Below are 16644 nucleotides of genomic sequence, written 5' to 3' on the forward strand. Positions count from 1 at the left end.
TAGGATAGGATAGGATAGGATAGGATAGGGAGGAGGAGAAAGGAGAATGGAATGGAATGGAATAGAATGAAACAGAACAGAACAGAACAGACGTTATTGGCCAAGTGTGATTGGACACACAAGAAATTTGTCTTTGGTCCATATGCTTTCAGTGGACATAAGAAAAAAATAAAAATATGTTCATTAAGAAACATAAGATACAACACTTAATGATAGGCATAGGTTACTAATAAGCAATCAAATCATACCAGGAAACAAATAAAACAATATAAATTGTAAAGATACAAGCAACACGGTTATAGCCATAAGTAGGAAGAGATAGGTAATAGGAAGGATGAGAAGAATAATAGTAATACAGTCTTACTAAGTAGTTTGACAGTGTTGTGGGAATTAGTTGTTTAGCAGAGTTATGGCATTCAGGAAAAAACTGTCCTTGTGTCTAGTTGTTCTGGTGTGCAGTGCTCTGTAGCGTCGTTTTGAGGGAAGGAGTTGAAACAATTTATGTCCAGGATGTGAGGGGTCCATAGATATTACATATTTTAGATGATCCTTTCACAAAGTGTACAGAATGTTGTTTGTTTGCACCATAGTAAAATACTTGGTTTGCTTTTCCAGGGAGAGACACTTTAGATGAGTGTGGTCTGAGGTATGTACTAGCCATGCGCTTACACACCTGCCTTTTAACATCCCTTCCACCTTTATATCGCGCCCAGTTACTTCATCAAGGTAATATTTTAGAATGTAATAAAAGTAATAAATAAGAAAAATATGAATTTATTACTTCTATATACTTTTAAAGAATTAATACGATTATATTTTGAAAAATGGAAACAGATTTCTTTTGGTCATTGTGCAGGGGTTTCAACATGCCACTTTGCTTGGGCATTTCATTCAGAAGCAGAGGAAGAACTGATCAATACGATTCCTGCCATTCAAAGAGGAGACCCCCAGTGGTCTGAGCTAAGAGTCATGGGGATAGGCTGGTGGGTCAGGAATATCAACACGCTTCGACGATGCATGGAAAAGGTAATCAGAGCTAGTATATAGAGCCAGCTTGGTCCGGTGGTTAAGACACCAGGCTAGAAACCAGGAGACTGGGAATTCTAGTACCACTTTAGGCATGAAAGCCAGTTGGGTGATTTGGGGCCAATCACCAGGAGATTGGGAGTTCTAGTCCTGCCTTAGGCATGAAAGCCAACTGAATGACTTTGGGCCAATCATCAGAAGTCTAGGAGCTCTAGTCCTCCTTAGGCATGAGAGCCAGTTGGTTGACTTTGGGCCAATCACTAGGAGACTGAGAGTTCTAGTCCAGCCTTAGGCATGAAAGCCAGCTGGGTCAGTCATTCTCTCTCAGCCCAACCCATCTCATAGAGATATTTCATTATTCTGCCATCTTGGTGCCTACAATAACCTTGTTGCAGATGTCAGACAAATAATCCCTCAACTGATACCAACTATAGATTGTGAACGGTTTTCCTGGAGGAGATGGAATCAGGGTATTTTTCAAATACCTGTACATTGTACAGTGGTGTCCTGCCCTGAGTGACACTGCATGACGATGACACTGTGTACCCTTCTGTTCAACACAAACAGGTTGCGAAAGCTGCCTTCCAGAGGAATAACGATGCATTGGACGCTGCTCTTTTTTATCTTGCAATGAAGAAGAAGGCTGTGGTCTGGGGATTATTTCGGTAAGTGAGGCAAGGAAATTGGTCCAGGGTAAGGCATGGTTTAGAAGAGGCTTCTGCAAAACGACAGAAACTGTTAGCTTTTGGATGCTAACAGCAGCGTAACCCAGGGTGTGTTTACTTAGATGTAAATCCTGCTCAGTTTGGTGCAGTCAATGGATATCTACTGTGGGGGCTCAAAATGCAGCTTGATGTTTTTTCCTGCAGTTCCCAGCATGATGAGAAAATGACCCAGTTCTTCAGCCATAATTTCAGTGAGGACAGATGGCGCAAAGCTGCCCTGAAAAATGCCTTCGCCCTCCTGGGGAAACAGCGCTTCGAGCAATCGGCAGCTTTTTTCTTATTAGCAGGATCATTAAAGGATGCCATTGAGGTATGGGTTCAAAACTACAGTGTGAGTTCAGAGGGAGGGTGGGTGGTGGGTGGATGGATGGATGGATGGACAGCCGGACAGGTGGATGGGTGGGTGAATGGTTGTGTAGATGGAAGGATGGATAGGTGGGTGTGTTGATAGACCAACGGAAAGATGGGTGGTTGGCTGCATGGATGGTTGGCTGCATGGATAGACGGACAGACTGATAAGTGTGTGCATGGATGGATGGGTTGGTAGGTGACTGTGTGGATGAATAGATGCATGGTTAGGTGCGTCGATGGATAGATGGATGATTTTGTCAGTGGACTGATGAATGGATGAATGGATGCATGGATGATGTTGATGGACAAACAGACAGGTGGTGCTTAGCTGCATGGATGGACAGACAGACTGATAAGTGCATATATGGATGGACAGATGGTCTAGTGGGTGATTTTGTCAATGGACTGATGAACCAATGATTGGTTCGTTGGATGGATGAACAAATGGGAGAGTGTGTTGGACAGACAGAGGGATGTGTAGGTGTGTGGATGGATGGATGGATGGATGGATGGATGGATGGATGGATGGATGGATGGATGGATGGATGGATGGATGGATGGACGGACGAACAAACAGATGTGAGTGTAGGTAGAAGGATGAACAGATAGGTGTGTCGATGGACATGGATGGGTGGGTGGGTTTATTGATGGATGGACAGACAGGTGAGAGAGTTGTATGGATGGGTAGATGGGTATGTGTGGGTGTATGGATGAACAGATGGAGAGTGTGTTAGTGGATCATCAAATGGAGACTTCCTTTTGTTTATCACTGCTCTTAGTTTAATGTTTATAATTTTGTTTTTATATATATATAAATAAACTACATGAAATATAGGAGACCTTGTCTGTGTTTCCCTTCCCACCCACAGGTATGTCTTGAAAAGATGGAAGACATCCAGCTGGCTTTAATAATTGCTCGCTTGTATGAGTCTGAGTTTGAAATCTCCTCCACCTACACAGCCATTCTTTACGAAAAGATTTTGGGCTGTAAGAAAGATGGAACCGGGTTCTGTTGCACAAATTTGCATCCAGATCCTTTCCTGAGAAGTCTGGCCTACTGGGTAATGAAAGAGTACACAAGAGCCCTTGACACCTTACTGGAACAAACCCCCAAAGAAGAAGATGAAAATCCAGGTGAAGAAATGTCGAAAAGCTCAGTCTTGAATGGGCAATGTAGAAAGATAGATTTGCGGAGTCTTTGGTGGTCTCTGAGCTTGGTTGGTTTCTTGCAGGCGTGTCATTACCCAACTAAGTAACATCATCAGGGCAACCAAGCTCAGGCAGAGAGCAACAAGGGCTCCAGAGTTCAATCCCGAGCCAGAGATATTCTCTTCTAAAGATGTATTTGTTGCACAAGATGCTAGTAGTCACGTTGTATGTTTATCAGCACCCTTAATGTGATTAACTTTGCTATTGCTTTGTACAAACTCATTCAGATTTACGTAATTATGGGTCACTTCAGAGAAGATGATTGGGGATCTTCTGAATAGGTTCATTCATAAATGTGTTCAGAAAAATGTGTCTTAATCGACCCTAGATTCATTTGGGTGAAGACTTACATATCAGCAGCTTTGCAAGATCTACCAGAAATTGCAAGAGTGTGTAATTAACCAACTAGCCACCCATCTGCCATAGATCACACAGAGAACTTGTAGCAGCTTCAAAGCCACCAAATAACATTCTGTGGAGATTCTCAATCATCTAGGTCAGGGGGCGTCATACTCAATTTCATTGAGAGCCACATCAGGGCTGTGGTTGACCTTGGGGGGCTAGGTAGGTGTGGCTGACTGGTTGAGTGTGGCCAACTGGGTGGGCATGGCCAGCTTGACCCTACTCCCCAAACGTCTGGCAAGTTTCCTCTTTGCATTGAGTAGACTGGACCAAACCCAGGCTGGCCTGATCTTTCATCTTTGCACTGAGTAGACCAAAACGCCTCTACGGGCCTTGAGTTTGACACCCCAGTCTAGGTCCTGGTTGACCCAAAAGGCAACTGGACTTTCTTGGGTTTTTTTTTCTTTGAAAATATTTTGCTTCTCATTCAAGAAGCTTCTTCATTCTAACTACTTCCATTCCCACCAGAAACCAATGAAGCTTCTTGAATGTGAAGCAAAATGTTTTTCAAAGGAGAAAAATTAATAATAATTAAAAAAAACAGTCCAGCGATCTTTGGGGAAAAAAACACCTTTGGTGCCTTTCTTGATTGGGACCCACGAGTATTTTTCAAAGGGCCCACTAAGCTGCCAAATTTGATGTGACAGATGTTCAGTGTAAGCCTCAACAACGGTTTGTTTCCATTTCCCCTAGTTATTGTCAAATCCTGCAACCCCGTGGTGTTCAGTTTCTACAACTATCTGCGTACCCATCCTTTGCTCATCCGAAGGAATTTCTGCTCGCCCGATGGGACATTAGCAACATTGGGGTTGCAAGCGGATAAAAGTTTTGTGGACAAAATTAATCTCATTGAACGAAAACTCTTCTTCACCACTGCAAATGCTCATTTCAAAGTCGGTTGCCCTGTCCTGGCTCTGGAAGTGCTTTCAAAGCTTCCCAAAATAAGAAGCAAGTCCATACTTTCAGCCAAGAAAGGAGAACCCACTCCACTAATGCAGAATGGTCTGAAGGCAGACCCAAATGTGTTAGACGAAGGCAGCACGGCAGGTTGGTCACAGCCGGTGGGCACTACAGAAGCTTCCTCCCTGGTGGACTGGGGCAAACCATTGATAACTTTTGAAGATGAACCTCTGAAACTAGACTGGGGGAATGACCAAAGCAGTTTACTTGATGAGGAAGAAGAGAAAGGTTTGATGATGAACGACCTAGAAAGTAAAGAACAAGAAGTCAAAAGTCCTGATCCCAGTCAAGGCGAGGAAGGTGAGATCGACAAAACGGAGGTCGACGTGATTGCCGAACAGCTCAAGTTCCGGGCCTGCCTAAAAATCCTCATGACGGAGTTGAGAACGTTGGCCACCGGCTACGAAGTAGATGGTGGGAAGCTCCGGTTCCAGTTGTACAACTGGCTGGAGAAAGAAATCGCCGCCTTGCATGAAATTTGCAACCACGAGGCAACCCAGAGCAAAGACGACGGCCAAGCCGAGGGCCAAGTCAACGGGGATCTCTTGGACCACCCAGAGATGGGGGAGAAGATGCCGTCGGGCTCCTACGAGTGGCATCAGGTCGAGCGGCGGCGGCTGCAAAGCAAGCGAGAGCATGCAGAGCGGCGGAAATGGTGGCTGCAGAAAAACCAGGCGCTTCTCCGGGTTTTCCTAAGCTATTGCAGCCTTCACGGGGCACAGGGGGGCGGCCTGGCTTCCGTCAGAATGGAGCTGAAGTTCTTGTTACAGGAATCTCAGCAGGTAAGAAGGCTCACCTGAGGATGTAGCATCATCGCTACATTTCTGCATTGAAACCCCTCATGCAAGTAGTGCCCAGCTTACATTTATTCATTTAGTCACCGTTCAAAGTTACAACAGCACTGAAAAAAGTGACTTCGGACCATTTTAGCAGGAGCCTCTTTGGAGCAGTGGTTAGAGTGCGGTACTGCAGGCTACTTCTGCTGCCTGCTGGCTGCCTGCAATTTGGCAGTTCAAATTCCCACCAGGCTAAAGGTTGACTCAGCCTTCCATCCTTCCGAGGTGGGTAAAATGAGGACCCAGGTGGTTGGGGGCAAGAGGCTGACTCGGTAAACCGCTTAGAGAGGGCTGTAAAAGCACTGTAAAACAGTATATAAGTAAGAGCTACTGCTATTTTCCTTCCTCCCTTCCTTCCTTCCTCCCTTCTTTCCTTCTGTGGTGGCGCAGTGGTTAGAATGCAGGATTGCAGGCTGACTCTGCCCACTGCCAGCAGTTCGATCCTGACTTGCTCAAGGATGACTCAGCCTTCCATCCTTCCGAGGTCGGTAAAATGAGGACCCAGATTGTTGGGGGCAAGAGGCTGACTCTGTAAGCCACTTAGAGAGGGATGTAAAAGCACTATTTTTCACATTAAGACCGTTGCAGCATCACTATGGCCACATAAAGCAAAATTCAGATGCTTGGCCACTGACTCATATTTATGAGGTCGCCGTGTCCCTGGGGTCATATGATCCCCGTTTGTGACCTTCCGATGAGCAAAATCAACGGGGAGGCCAGATTCACTTAACAACCGTGTCACTCGTTTTAACAACTGTGGCAAGAAACATTGTAAAATGAGGCAAAATTCACTGAACCATTGTCATGATTAGCAGCGGAAATTTGGGGGCTCAGTTATGGCCCTAATTCGAAGACTCTACTGGTAAGCTCTTTGCCTAAAGCAGGAAAAAATGCATTTATGATTTGTGTTTTGAAGATCAGAAAGAAATGGATAATAGAAAAATGTGAAGGGTTTTTGTTTTTTTTGTAACTGTAGAGCAAAGGTCTTCAACCTTGGCAAGACTTGTGGACTTCAACTCCCAGAATACCTCAGCTAACAGGAATTCTGGGAGTTAAAATCCACAAGTCTTAAAGCTATCAAGTTTGAAGACCCCTGATCTATCACCTATCTTTCTATCATTTCTTTCTTTCTCCCTCCCTCCCCCCCTCTCTCTCCCTCTCTCTCTCTCTGTACCTACCTACCTATTTACCTATCTATCTATCTATCATCTATCTACCATCTATCACAAGGGTCTTCAAACATGGCAGCTTTAAGACTTGTGGACTTCAACTCCCAGAATTTCTGAGCTAACATGACTGGAGGAGGAATTCTGGGAGTTAAAGTCCACAAGTCTTAAAGCTGTCCAGTTTGAAGACCCCTGATCTATCACCTATCACCTATCTTTCTATCATCTCTTTCTTTCTCCCTCCCTCCCTCCCTCCCCCTCCCTCTCTCTCTCTCTCTCTCCCCCTACCTACCTATTTACCTATCTATCTATCTATCATCTATCTACCATCTATCACAAGGGTCCCCAAACTTGGCAGCTTTAAGACTTGTGGACTTCAACTCCCAGAATTTCTGAGCTAACATGACTGGAGGAGGAATTCTGGGAGTTGAAGTCCACAAGTCAACAAGCTGTCAAGTTTGAAGACCCCTGCGTGTAGAGTAAGAAGCTGCTTCTCTATATTTCTTTTTATTCTTTCTGATTTTTTTTCCTTTCTGGTTCTTTACTGCTTTTGCTTACTATTTGTTCATATGGTTTTTACATACTTTGCAAAGCTTTTAATATTGTATTTTTTTTAAAAGAGCAATGATATATTCCCAGTTCTTCCATTTTTCCCCCTCCCATCAGGAAACTACTGTCAAACAACTACAGTCGCCACTTCCGCTGCCCACAACGTTACCGCTGCTCTCAGCCAGCATCGCTGCCACAAAAACTGTGATCGCCAATCCCGTCCTCTACTTAAACAACCACATCCACGATATCCTCTACACGATTGTCCAGATGAAAATGCCCCCACATCCCAACGTCGAAGATGTCAAGGTAATAAAATGGGAAAGTCCACCTTGAGTGCCGAAGGGGCAGATTCAAAGAAGTGGGTGTTTAACTTCTGGTCTATATGAGTTTGGATTGGATCTGCCTGTTCTGACCCAACCGGGTTCCCAAAGAGCAAACAGACAAAGGCAGCAGCCCCCACCTTTTAAGGTTTAATGACGAATTCTGTTCCTTTACAGATTAAAGGCTGCTTTCCACTAATTAGCTCCGATAAAAAAGAGCCTTGCCAAGTTGTCTGTCAATGCTGCCAAAAACCCAGAGATAAGAACTAATTTACAAGATTCTTCAAACACGAACTAAGATGTCCACAAGTTGAGTTTCAGAGCTTCTTTGCTTTCTGCAAAGAACACTTTTTCAAACCTGGCTTTTATCCTCTTGAGGGAGGAGCCATTACCTTGCAGCCTTACTCCCGAGTCGCCTGTGCTGTTGTAGCTGCTCTTTCCTGAAAGCAGCCCTGTGCGCACACGCACACGCACTTGGCACAGGCTCCTCGGGAACCTCCTCATTGCTGCTGCCAGCCCCCACAATCTCTGAAGGCAGCAGTCCACTCCCTGATGGTCCTGGCCCCTCATCAGAGTCCTCACTCTCCTCAGCCATCTGCACCTGCTGCCGGCTAACCACAACACTGCCGCATCACTCCCCCGTGCAAAACATGGAAGGCATGGTCTTCTGGGTGTTGCTGAACTACAACTCCCAGCATTCCTCCTTGTTGGCTGTATTGGCAGGTGCTACATATAGTAGAGATACAGCTGAATCATAAGGTTTGAAGAGTTCTTGGAGGTCTTTTCATCCAACCTTCTGCCCAAAGCAAAGTACTAATCACACTATCTCAGACAAGTGGTTGTCCAACCTTTGCTTGAAAGCCTCCAGTGATGGAGAACTCCAACTGCAAGAGGCAGACTATTTCACGCTTATGAGCTCCCAAGATCATCAAAGTTTGATTCTCTCTCTTTGTAAAACCTCCACCAATTATTATTTTTTTGTCTTATCCTTGGGGACCACGAAAAATAAATCCATACTTTCTTCCCTAGGATAGCTCTTCAACTTTTGGAAAATTACTCTCATGTCTCGCTCTAGCCTTCCGCTTTAAAATACCTGGTTTGTTTAGTTTAGGATTTTTCCTTATATTATGGAGATTGTGCTGGCTGGGGAATTCTGGGACTTGAAGCCCACAAGTCTTAAAGTTGCTAAATTTGGAACCCCTGCCCGACAAGCTCGTTTCCCAATCCTAAATTAAATCCCTTGTGAGAAAATGTTAACTGATCCAGTCGCTCTACCTGATTGTGACGTACAATTCGGCTTCCGTTCATGTTCCAGGTCCAACATTCTGATCGTTGCACCAGGCCAATTCATATATAAGAGGTGGCAGACTTATTAAAGCAGCATTGATCCAGCATTGTTGATCCAGCATTGACTACATTGACCCATTTGCTTTCTTTGTAGAGCACTTTTCCTTGGAAAGTCAACTATTTATTTGTTTGTTTGTTTGTTATCTTGTATGTACAAGATAACAAGTATAGGTATGACCATAAACAAGAACAAAGGGAGTAAATACAGATAAACGGGGACAGTAAAATAGGGACGGTAGGCATGCTGGTGCGCTTATACATGCCCCCTTTAAGGACCTCTTAGGAACGGGGTGAGGTCCACGGTAGACAGTTTGAGGTTGAAGCTGTGAGGGGTTGAAGCTGTAACAACGGAGTCGGGTAGGGCATTCCAGGCATTGACCATCCTGTAACTGAAGTCATATTTTCTGCCATTGAGTTTGGAGCGGTTTACCTTGAGTTGGAGCAGAGTTGTTTGCCCGTGTGTTATTGTGATTGAGGCTGAAGAAGTTGTTGACAGGCAAGACATTGAGGCAGACAATTTTGTGTACCATGCTTAGATCGGACCACAGACAGTTCCAGATTGTCCAAGCCCAAAATTTCAAGCCTTAGAGGCAACAATTCATCCTGGAAATGTATTCGTAATATCCTAATCCATTTTCTTCTGCTTCCATTTTTAGGTCCATACTCTTTATTCTTTAGCTGCTTCCCTCTCTGCATCAATTTATCAAGCCTTATGTGACAGCCATAGCTACAGGTAAGATTTCCTTCGCTGTGTTCCTCTCCCCAGCATGGCTCTGTTGTTCTCCTTTGTGGGATGAAACGTGAGGTTGCCACAGATGTGTTGCAATGCTAATTGTGCTCCCTTAGAGCAAAAGGCAGGACCTGGATGGAAGGATAGAGACCGTGTTGGTTTTTGTTTTTTTTTGAGCGGTAAACAAGAGCTAGCTTGATGTATTCGTTTCATGAATCGCTTTGGTTTGAGTTCAAGTTACCAAAACAGGTAACTTGAATTCGGAGATTTGAAAAAAATATCTGAATTGTCCCCATCTAGTGGGCTCTGCAGCTGGTAGTCAAAATCTGCAGGATGGAAGGTGATCCAGGTCCTGGCCCTTTTGTACGCACCTTGCAAATTGTGATTGGAACTGTGACCCTGCACCTTTCGTCTTGCGGATTTTGACCGCCATGGGGAAGCCTTACCTGGAAATCCATTCAATCTTTTCAATCAGTTAGCAATAGCAATTGCACTTATGTACCACTTCACAGTGCTTTACAGCCCTTTCTAAGAGGTTTAGAGAGTCAGCCTCTTTCCCCCAACAATCTGGGTCCTCATTTGACCCACCTCGGAAGGATGGAAGGCTGAGTCAAGCCCGGTGAGATTTGAACTGCCAAATTGCAGGCAACCAACAGTCAGCAGAAGTAGCCTGCAGTACCGCACTCTAACCACTGCGCCACTATGCCACTGCGGCTCAGATAATTAGAAGGCATGTGCTTGATGGAGGTAAAGGTGTGGCTCAAAGGATATGCAATGGTCTCTAGGAATAAACTTGAGGAACAGGAACAAGAACTGCAATGAAAACAAAGGTTAGATAAGTGAAAACTGAGTCCAAAGCAGTTGTGTACTTTTGAGAAAGCATGTTGCATTTCACCCTTCCTGCTCCTCTTGAACGCAAAGGCAAGGACAGGTGCAGTCAGAATTATTAGATTTTGCTACTGTAACCCAGGTAGTCCTCAATCTACAACCATTCACTTAGCAATGGTTCAAACTCACTGAAAACAAGAGACTTACAACCGGTCTTTGCACTTATGTCCATCACAGCATTCCCCATTGTCACATGATTAAAATTCAGGAGTTTGGCATCTATTTGGGAGGTCATGTGATCACCATTTTTTTTTACCTTCCAAGCAGGCAGAACTCATTTAACAACTGCCTTGCTTAGCAACAGAGGTTCTGATCCCAATTGTGGCCATAAGTCAAGGATTACCTGTAATAAAAGTAGTATTGCTATTGATAACCTTGCTTTCTTGGTTGGGACTATTTGCAAGGACTCACAGGATGTTGCAATGAAATCACCCCTGAATAGAATCATCCGATCGAAGCATTGCAGCATCCTGGTCAATAAATCAACGGAGCCCAGTCTGTTTCACCTGTTTTTGTTTGCAGAAATATGCATTGAAAAGCTGCTTATAGTGTGTGTGTGTGTGTGTGTGTTATTAAGGCCATTCTAGAGCTTTTGGCTCACGAGTTTTTATGCTTCCCACCCTGACCTGCACCCTGCCACTAATTTGCCAATTTTGCTTTGGTGTAAGATTTTCTATTCTGAGGTGAAGAAAAAATTAAAACTTCTTCTTAGCAGTCAGACAGAAACAAATCAGTTCACAGGAATGGCTTACCAAGGACTGCTGTTGAGTGACCGTCGGCGTCTGAGGACAGAGAGCATCGAAGAACACGCCACACCAAATTCACTGCCTGCCCAGTGGCCTGGTAAGAAAAATCACCCATGTCAACGTCTCCATACAACTGTCATGCTAGTTAGATTTCGCTCTGAGGATTTTGAGCTGCACTGGTACCATTTTAATCTCAGAACTTTTCCAATAACAGCTGAATCAGGCAAGTTCTGTTTTTGAATTGTGTTGCCTGCCCTTATGCTTACCTTCTTGATTGCTTAGTAGCATCCTCTGAGCTTCTAAAATGCTATTAAGCAACCTGGAATTAAGGAGAACCTTCCTAACAGTGAGGACAATTAACCAGTAGGAACAGCTTGCACCCAGAAATCGTGGGAGCTCCATCACTGGAGGTTTTTAAGAAGAAACTAGACAGCCACTTATAGGTTCTCCTACGTGAACAAGGGGCTGGACTAGAAGACCTCCAAGATCCCTTCAAGATTCTATTCTATTCTAATTTTGAAAAGGATTGTTAACATTTCTTCCCTAAATTTAGCTCACTCATTTTTTTGAGTACATGAAGCATGTGTTTAAAAGTCCTCCTTTGGATAGGTTGAGGTTTTGAACAATGCTTTAATGAGGTCCTGTGGCTGGCCTTGCAGACAAATCTAGGCAGAAGAAGCCATCTTTAGATGGGGGTCTACGACAATCCACCATGGCCAACTCATCATGGCCAAGTCACCATGGCCAACTCAGCCAACTTGCCATGGTCAACTGGCCATGGGACAAAAGTTAACAGTTAATATCAAAGAAATGGTGGAGTAGAATCATTAAAGAAAAGATGCAAAAGGAAGGACAAATTGAAATGTGAGCGACAAAAATTAAAATAACTTTTTATTTGTTTAAAATAATGAAATTGAATTGTTAAATTGTTCCATGGCAAGTTTGCCCATGGCAAATCATTCACGGTGAATGTGAATGTGGCTCTTTCATCCCTCTGCTGCCGGTTGCTGGTCATCTCCACAATTGATAGGGCTTTCAGTGAGGACAGGTAAAGGAAAAAGGACGCCATGCTAGGAGACTCTATGGTGGGGAAACTGGACTTCCGGTTGGCAGAGGAAAAAGGATGCTGCACTGGAAGACTCTATGGTGGGAGAAACGGACTTCTGGTCAGCTCCAGAATTGAACGGGAGGCATCCGGTTAGGACTTTGTGGCTCTTCGAGTGTTTAAGGTTGCCGACCCCTGGTCTAGATGGTGCCCATCACCAGCTCACTGTTCTCTTTTCCCAGGTGTAAGCTCCCTCCTCAATCTCTTAAATTCAGCCCAAGATGAGGATCAGCCAAAGTTAAACATCTTGCTTTGTGAAGCTGTGGTGGCCGTGTATTTGAGTCTTCTGATCCATGCTCTGGCAATAAATGCTTCCAATGAATTATTCCGGCTGGCAGCCCATCCTCTGAACAATCGAATGTGGGCAGCCATCTTTGGAGGAGGCGTGAAACTTGTGGTTAAACCCAGGCGGCAATCAGAAAATATTCCAGGTAACTCTTCCAAGGATTAAGGAGAAGTTCTCACAATCAGAATGGATGCCTACCTAGTCCTGAAATCAAGGTTGAGTTTTCTGCCTCCCCAAGGCTGTTTCCCCAAGATTAAATTACATCTTTCCTATGCCGAGATTTAAAGAGGTGGTTTTCAAAAGGCCTATTGAAAATATTACATTAATGCACTTTTTTTTTTTGAGGTGGATGAATTTCACTTCATAGTGTCTCTTCCTCATAGTCTGCAGTGTGCTGACAGGCAGGATGGGGAAGCAGCTAGGAATAAGAGAAGACCAGGTGGAAACATCTGGCACATGCAACTGTATAAGCATAAATCGGGGTTAGATTTCGTTCAAACTTGGACAAGAGAACACTAACAGGAAGACCATCAGCTGGTCTAGAGTTGAAAAAAAAACCTCTTGGAAGAAGACAGTGGGAAATTGAAGGTCTATGGAGAACTGATGTAGGGGTGAGACTAGGAGCAGGGAGACCCTGGTTGAAGTCCACCTTAGCCATGGAAGCTCACTAAGGAAATTTGGCCCTACCCCCAATTCTTCTTTTTATGGGGAAAAATTGGAGGAATGAGAACACAATTGTGTTGTCAACAGCTTATGCTCAAGAGAGGTTTTAACTACTGTCAGAAATATTGAATATGGAGTATACATAACATTTTTGTAAGTTTCTAGGCCGTCTAGCAATAAGCAACAGTTCATAAAGCAGAAGATGTTGAGTTGGAAGTCTGGTGGGTTGGACCTTCAACTGACCTTCTGCTAAGCTCTGTTGGCTGTCAACTCATAAAACATTCCTATGCCTGTTTTAGTAGTTGCCATTAAAAAGGGGGGGAGGGAGGAAATCTGGAACAGCAGTGCAGCAGTTTGAAGGCGAAAGTACATTCCAACTCTTATCTTTAAAAGATTGTAACTAAAATACCAGAGTTTTTGCCTGCATATATATTTAATTGTAGAACGTGAATGATGACACCCAGCCAGTGAACGTGCTCAATTGGAGAAACTGGTTTATGAGATGGGGGGAGGGAGGAAACAAGGTCACAGGTGACTGTAAATTACATATGCCAGAGTTGGCTGCATATAGGGCAATGCCAGTATGTCGCTTCTAATAAATCCTTTGAAGTTTTTTGAAGTTGGCTCAAGAATCATGATTTAATTAGAATCATGATTGCTGGAATCCTGACAGCTGCCTTGTGTGAGTTCTAAGCAAGCAACAGCATCTCAAACCACATTAGACAAATCACACCGTGGTTTCATTTAAATATTACCTGTCTAAACATGTGACAGGAGCAGGACAAAAGAGCCAGCACTTAGATAATGGCTTTTTTGGTTGGACTCATCTCCAGGATGGATAAGTCTGCCTACCGAGATGAGGTGGACCGGTTGCTTTCGTGGTGTGGAGACAATAACTTGGTACTCAACACCAATAAGACCAAGGAGTTTATAGTGGACTATAGAAGGAATAGATCCAGCCCTTGGTTATCAATGGAGACCGAGTGGAACAAGTGGCCAGATTTAAGGTTCTGGGTGTTACCATAAAAGAGGACCTGACTTGGGGTGCTCACATTGCAGCCCTGGTCAAATGGGCCCAGCAGAGATTATACTACCTGAGACTTTTAAGGAAACAACAACTGAATGAAAAACTGCTGGTGACTTTCTGCTGCTGCACCATAGAGAGTATCTTAACTTACTACACCTGTGTAGGGTTTGCCAATTACACAGTGGCAGATAGGACAGCGCTCCAGAGGGTTAATGTCATTGCCCAGAAGATCATTGGTTGCCCTCTCCCCTCTTTGGAAGAGCTTTATAGCTCCTGCTCCCTTAAGAAAGTTCAAAACATCCTCAAAGATCCATCTCATCCTGGGAACCCATTTTTTGAACTATTGCCATCTGGCAGAACAATAATAAAAACAAGGACAAATAGGCTGAAAAACAGCTTCTATCCCAGGGCAGTAGCTCTGTTGTATTCTACTGTATAGTGCAGTGTTGGTGCGGTGTTGGGGGTTTTCAGTTCGATGTGTGGAGTGTGAAGGATGTGTGTTTGTGTTTATTTTCATGGTCATGATGTGCACTGAAGGTGGTGTTTGATTTCATTGTACGAGGTGCAATAACAAGAAAGTAAAACTAAACTAAACTTTCTTACATTGAGAGAGTGTTGGAGGTTAATTTATTGCAACGGAAGAGAGAGCTTGAGGTTTTTTTTTACCAAACATCCCTGTTTTCTGCCCACTATCACAACGCAAACATACATGGTTCCAGTCCACAGACCGTGAGAACCACTCCTCTTCTCATCTGTTCAATTCAGATAAACCGCCACACTTAACCACCAACGCAGAAGCCATAACGCCCTTTGGCAATTCACAGTCGCCTCACCACACAGCTTTATCAGGCATCAACCAAACCACTGCTGGCTGTGATAGTTGCTCTCTGCTGCAGCAGGATGGTGAGGAACAGGTGTGCCGGTGGGCGTGTGCTTTATCCTCTTCTAAAAACAGGTCCAGTCCTGGATCTGTTGCATGGGTTTTAATCTTTCCCTTTGGTCTGAGATGCATCACCTGTTCTCCTTGATCTGTTATTCTGTCTTCTTTTTTCATAATTGGAGATTTTTTTGAACCATAACAGGGACGCGGTGGCTCAGTGGCTAAGACGCTGACCTTGTCGATCCAAAAGGTCGGCAGTTCGGTGGTTCGAATCCCTAGCGCCGTGTAACGGAGTGAGCTCCCATTACTTGTCCCAGCTTCTGCAAATCTAACAGTTCAAAAGCATGTAAAAAAATATGCAAGTAGAAAAACAGGGATCACCTTTGGTGGGAAGGTAACGACGTTCTGTGCGCCTTTGAAGGCATTTAATCAAGCTGGTCACTTGACCACAGAGATGTCTTTGGACAGCGCTGGCTCTTCGGCTTTGTAACAGAGATGAGCACACTGCCCCCTAGAGCCGGAAACGACTAGCATGTATGTGCGAGGGGAACCTTTTTACCTTTTATGAACCATAATAGGGACTGTGTGTTATTTTTCTATCCTTTCTTTTTTAAGAAACAATTTGGGGTGTCATGTTGTCTAGATTTTTCTTCCCTCCAGAGTTAATCTAGAGATTAGAATTGGGATTAGATTAGAATTAGAGTGGGTTATCAAATCCTGACATACGATTAGACCAGGGGTGGGATTCAATTTTTTTAGCAACTGGTTCTGTGGGCGTGGCTTAGTTGGTGGGCATGGCTTGGTGGTCATGTGACCGGCTGGACGTGGCCAACTCAATATCACTCACATCGAGGCACGGATCTCCTCACCTGGCCTCTCATGACTGTGGGGATGCTGCTACAGTCGTAAGTGTGAAAAATGGTCATAAGTCACTTTTTTCAGTGCCATTGTAACTTTGAACGGTCACTCCACACAAGCAAAGTACCAGCAAAGGAGGGGGGGGGAAACTCCAGAGAAGTTCCAGAGACAGGAAGTCTAGTCCTGCCAAGAATGTAATAAGGGTTAATGGAGAGGCAGTTTCTGTAAGCAACACCAGAATGTTTCCTTCCTGCCTTCCTTACAGGATTAGGCCAGTAATTTCTTCTAACAACCGGTTCTCTGAACTGCTTAGAATGTTAACAACCGGTTCTAGCGAATAGGTGCGAACTGGTACAATCCCACCCCTGGATTAGACCTTGTCCACCTTTCCAAAACAGTGTTTTAAAAACTAGCTTCTAAATTATATTCCACTGCTTCCTTTTCTTCTAATTTCTACAATATTTTGTTTTGTTTTTCACCTCTAACATTTCTTTAAATCCAGTAGCTGATCCAGTTTCTGGTGATACACAGGACACTACGGAAGGTCTGTGTGGGATTGCCATGTAG

The 16644-nt window shown here is 44.2% G+C and overlaps 1 protein-coding gene across 9 annotated transcripts in view; it reads left to right on the forward strand.

Annotated features, from left to right (window-relative positions):
- DMXL2 (Dmx like 2) overlaps nt 1–16644 on the forward strand; it is an 82573-nt gene that overhangs the window by 43815 nt on the left and 22114 nt on the right. For 3 of the 9 annotated variants that reach the window (XR_015750787.1, XM_087972678.1, XM_087972685.1), the window contains exons 19-29: nt 616–726; nt 857–1026; nt 1594–1691; nt 1896–2061; nt 2972–3236; nt 4407–5455; nt 7342–7533; nt 9551–9627; nt 11225–11355; nt 12546–12794; nt 16580–16621. Coding sequence is in view for 8 of the 9 variants with exons in the window: in XM_087972678.1 (XP_087828804.1) it covers nt 616–726; nt 857–1026; nt 1594–1691; nt 1896–2061; nt 2972–3236; nt 4407–5455; nt 7342–7533; nt 9551–9627; nt 11225–11355; nt 12546–12794; nt 16580–16621 (2550 nt within the window). In the remaining variant the exon portion in view is untranslated. The remainder of the gene's footprint in view (nt 1–615; nt 727–856; nt 1027–1593; nt 1692–1895; nt 2062–2971; nt 3237–4406; nt 5456–7341; nt 7534–9550; nt 9628–11224; nt 11356–12545; nt 12795–16579; nt 16622–16644) is intronic. The other 6 variants (XM_087972682.1, XM_087972686.1, XM_087972684.1 and 3 more) reach the window with 3 other exon arrangements.

The sequence above is a fragment of the Notechis scutatus genome, chromosome 11, assembly GCF_049901735.1.
Source record: "Notechis scutatus isolate UNSWTSFEM ecotype Mainland chromosome 11, rNotScu1.2, whole genome shotgun sequence".
Lineage (NCBI taxonomy): Eukaryota > Metazoa > Chordata > Lepidosauria > Squamata > Elapidae > Notechis > Notechis scutatus.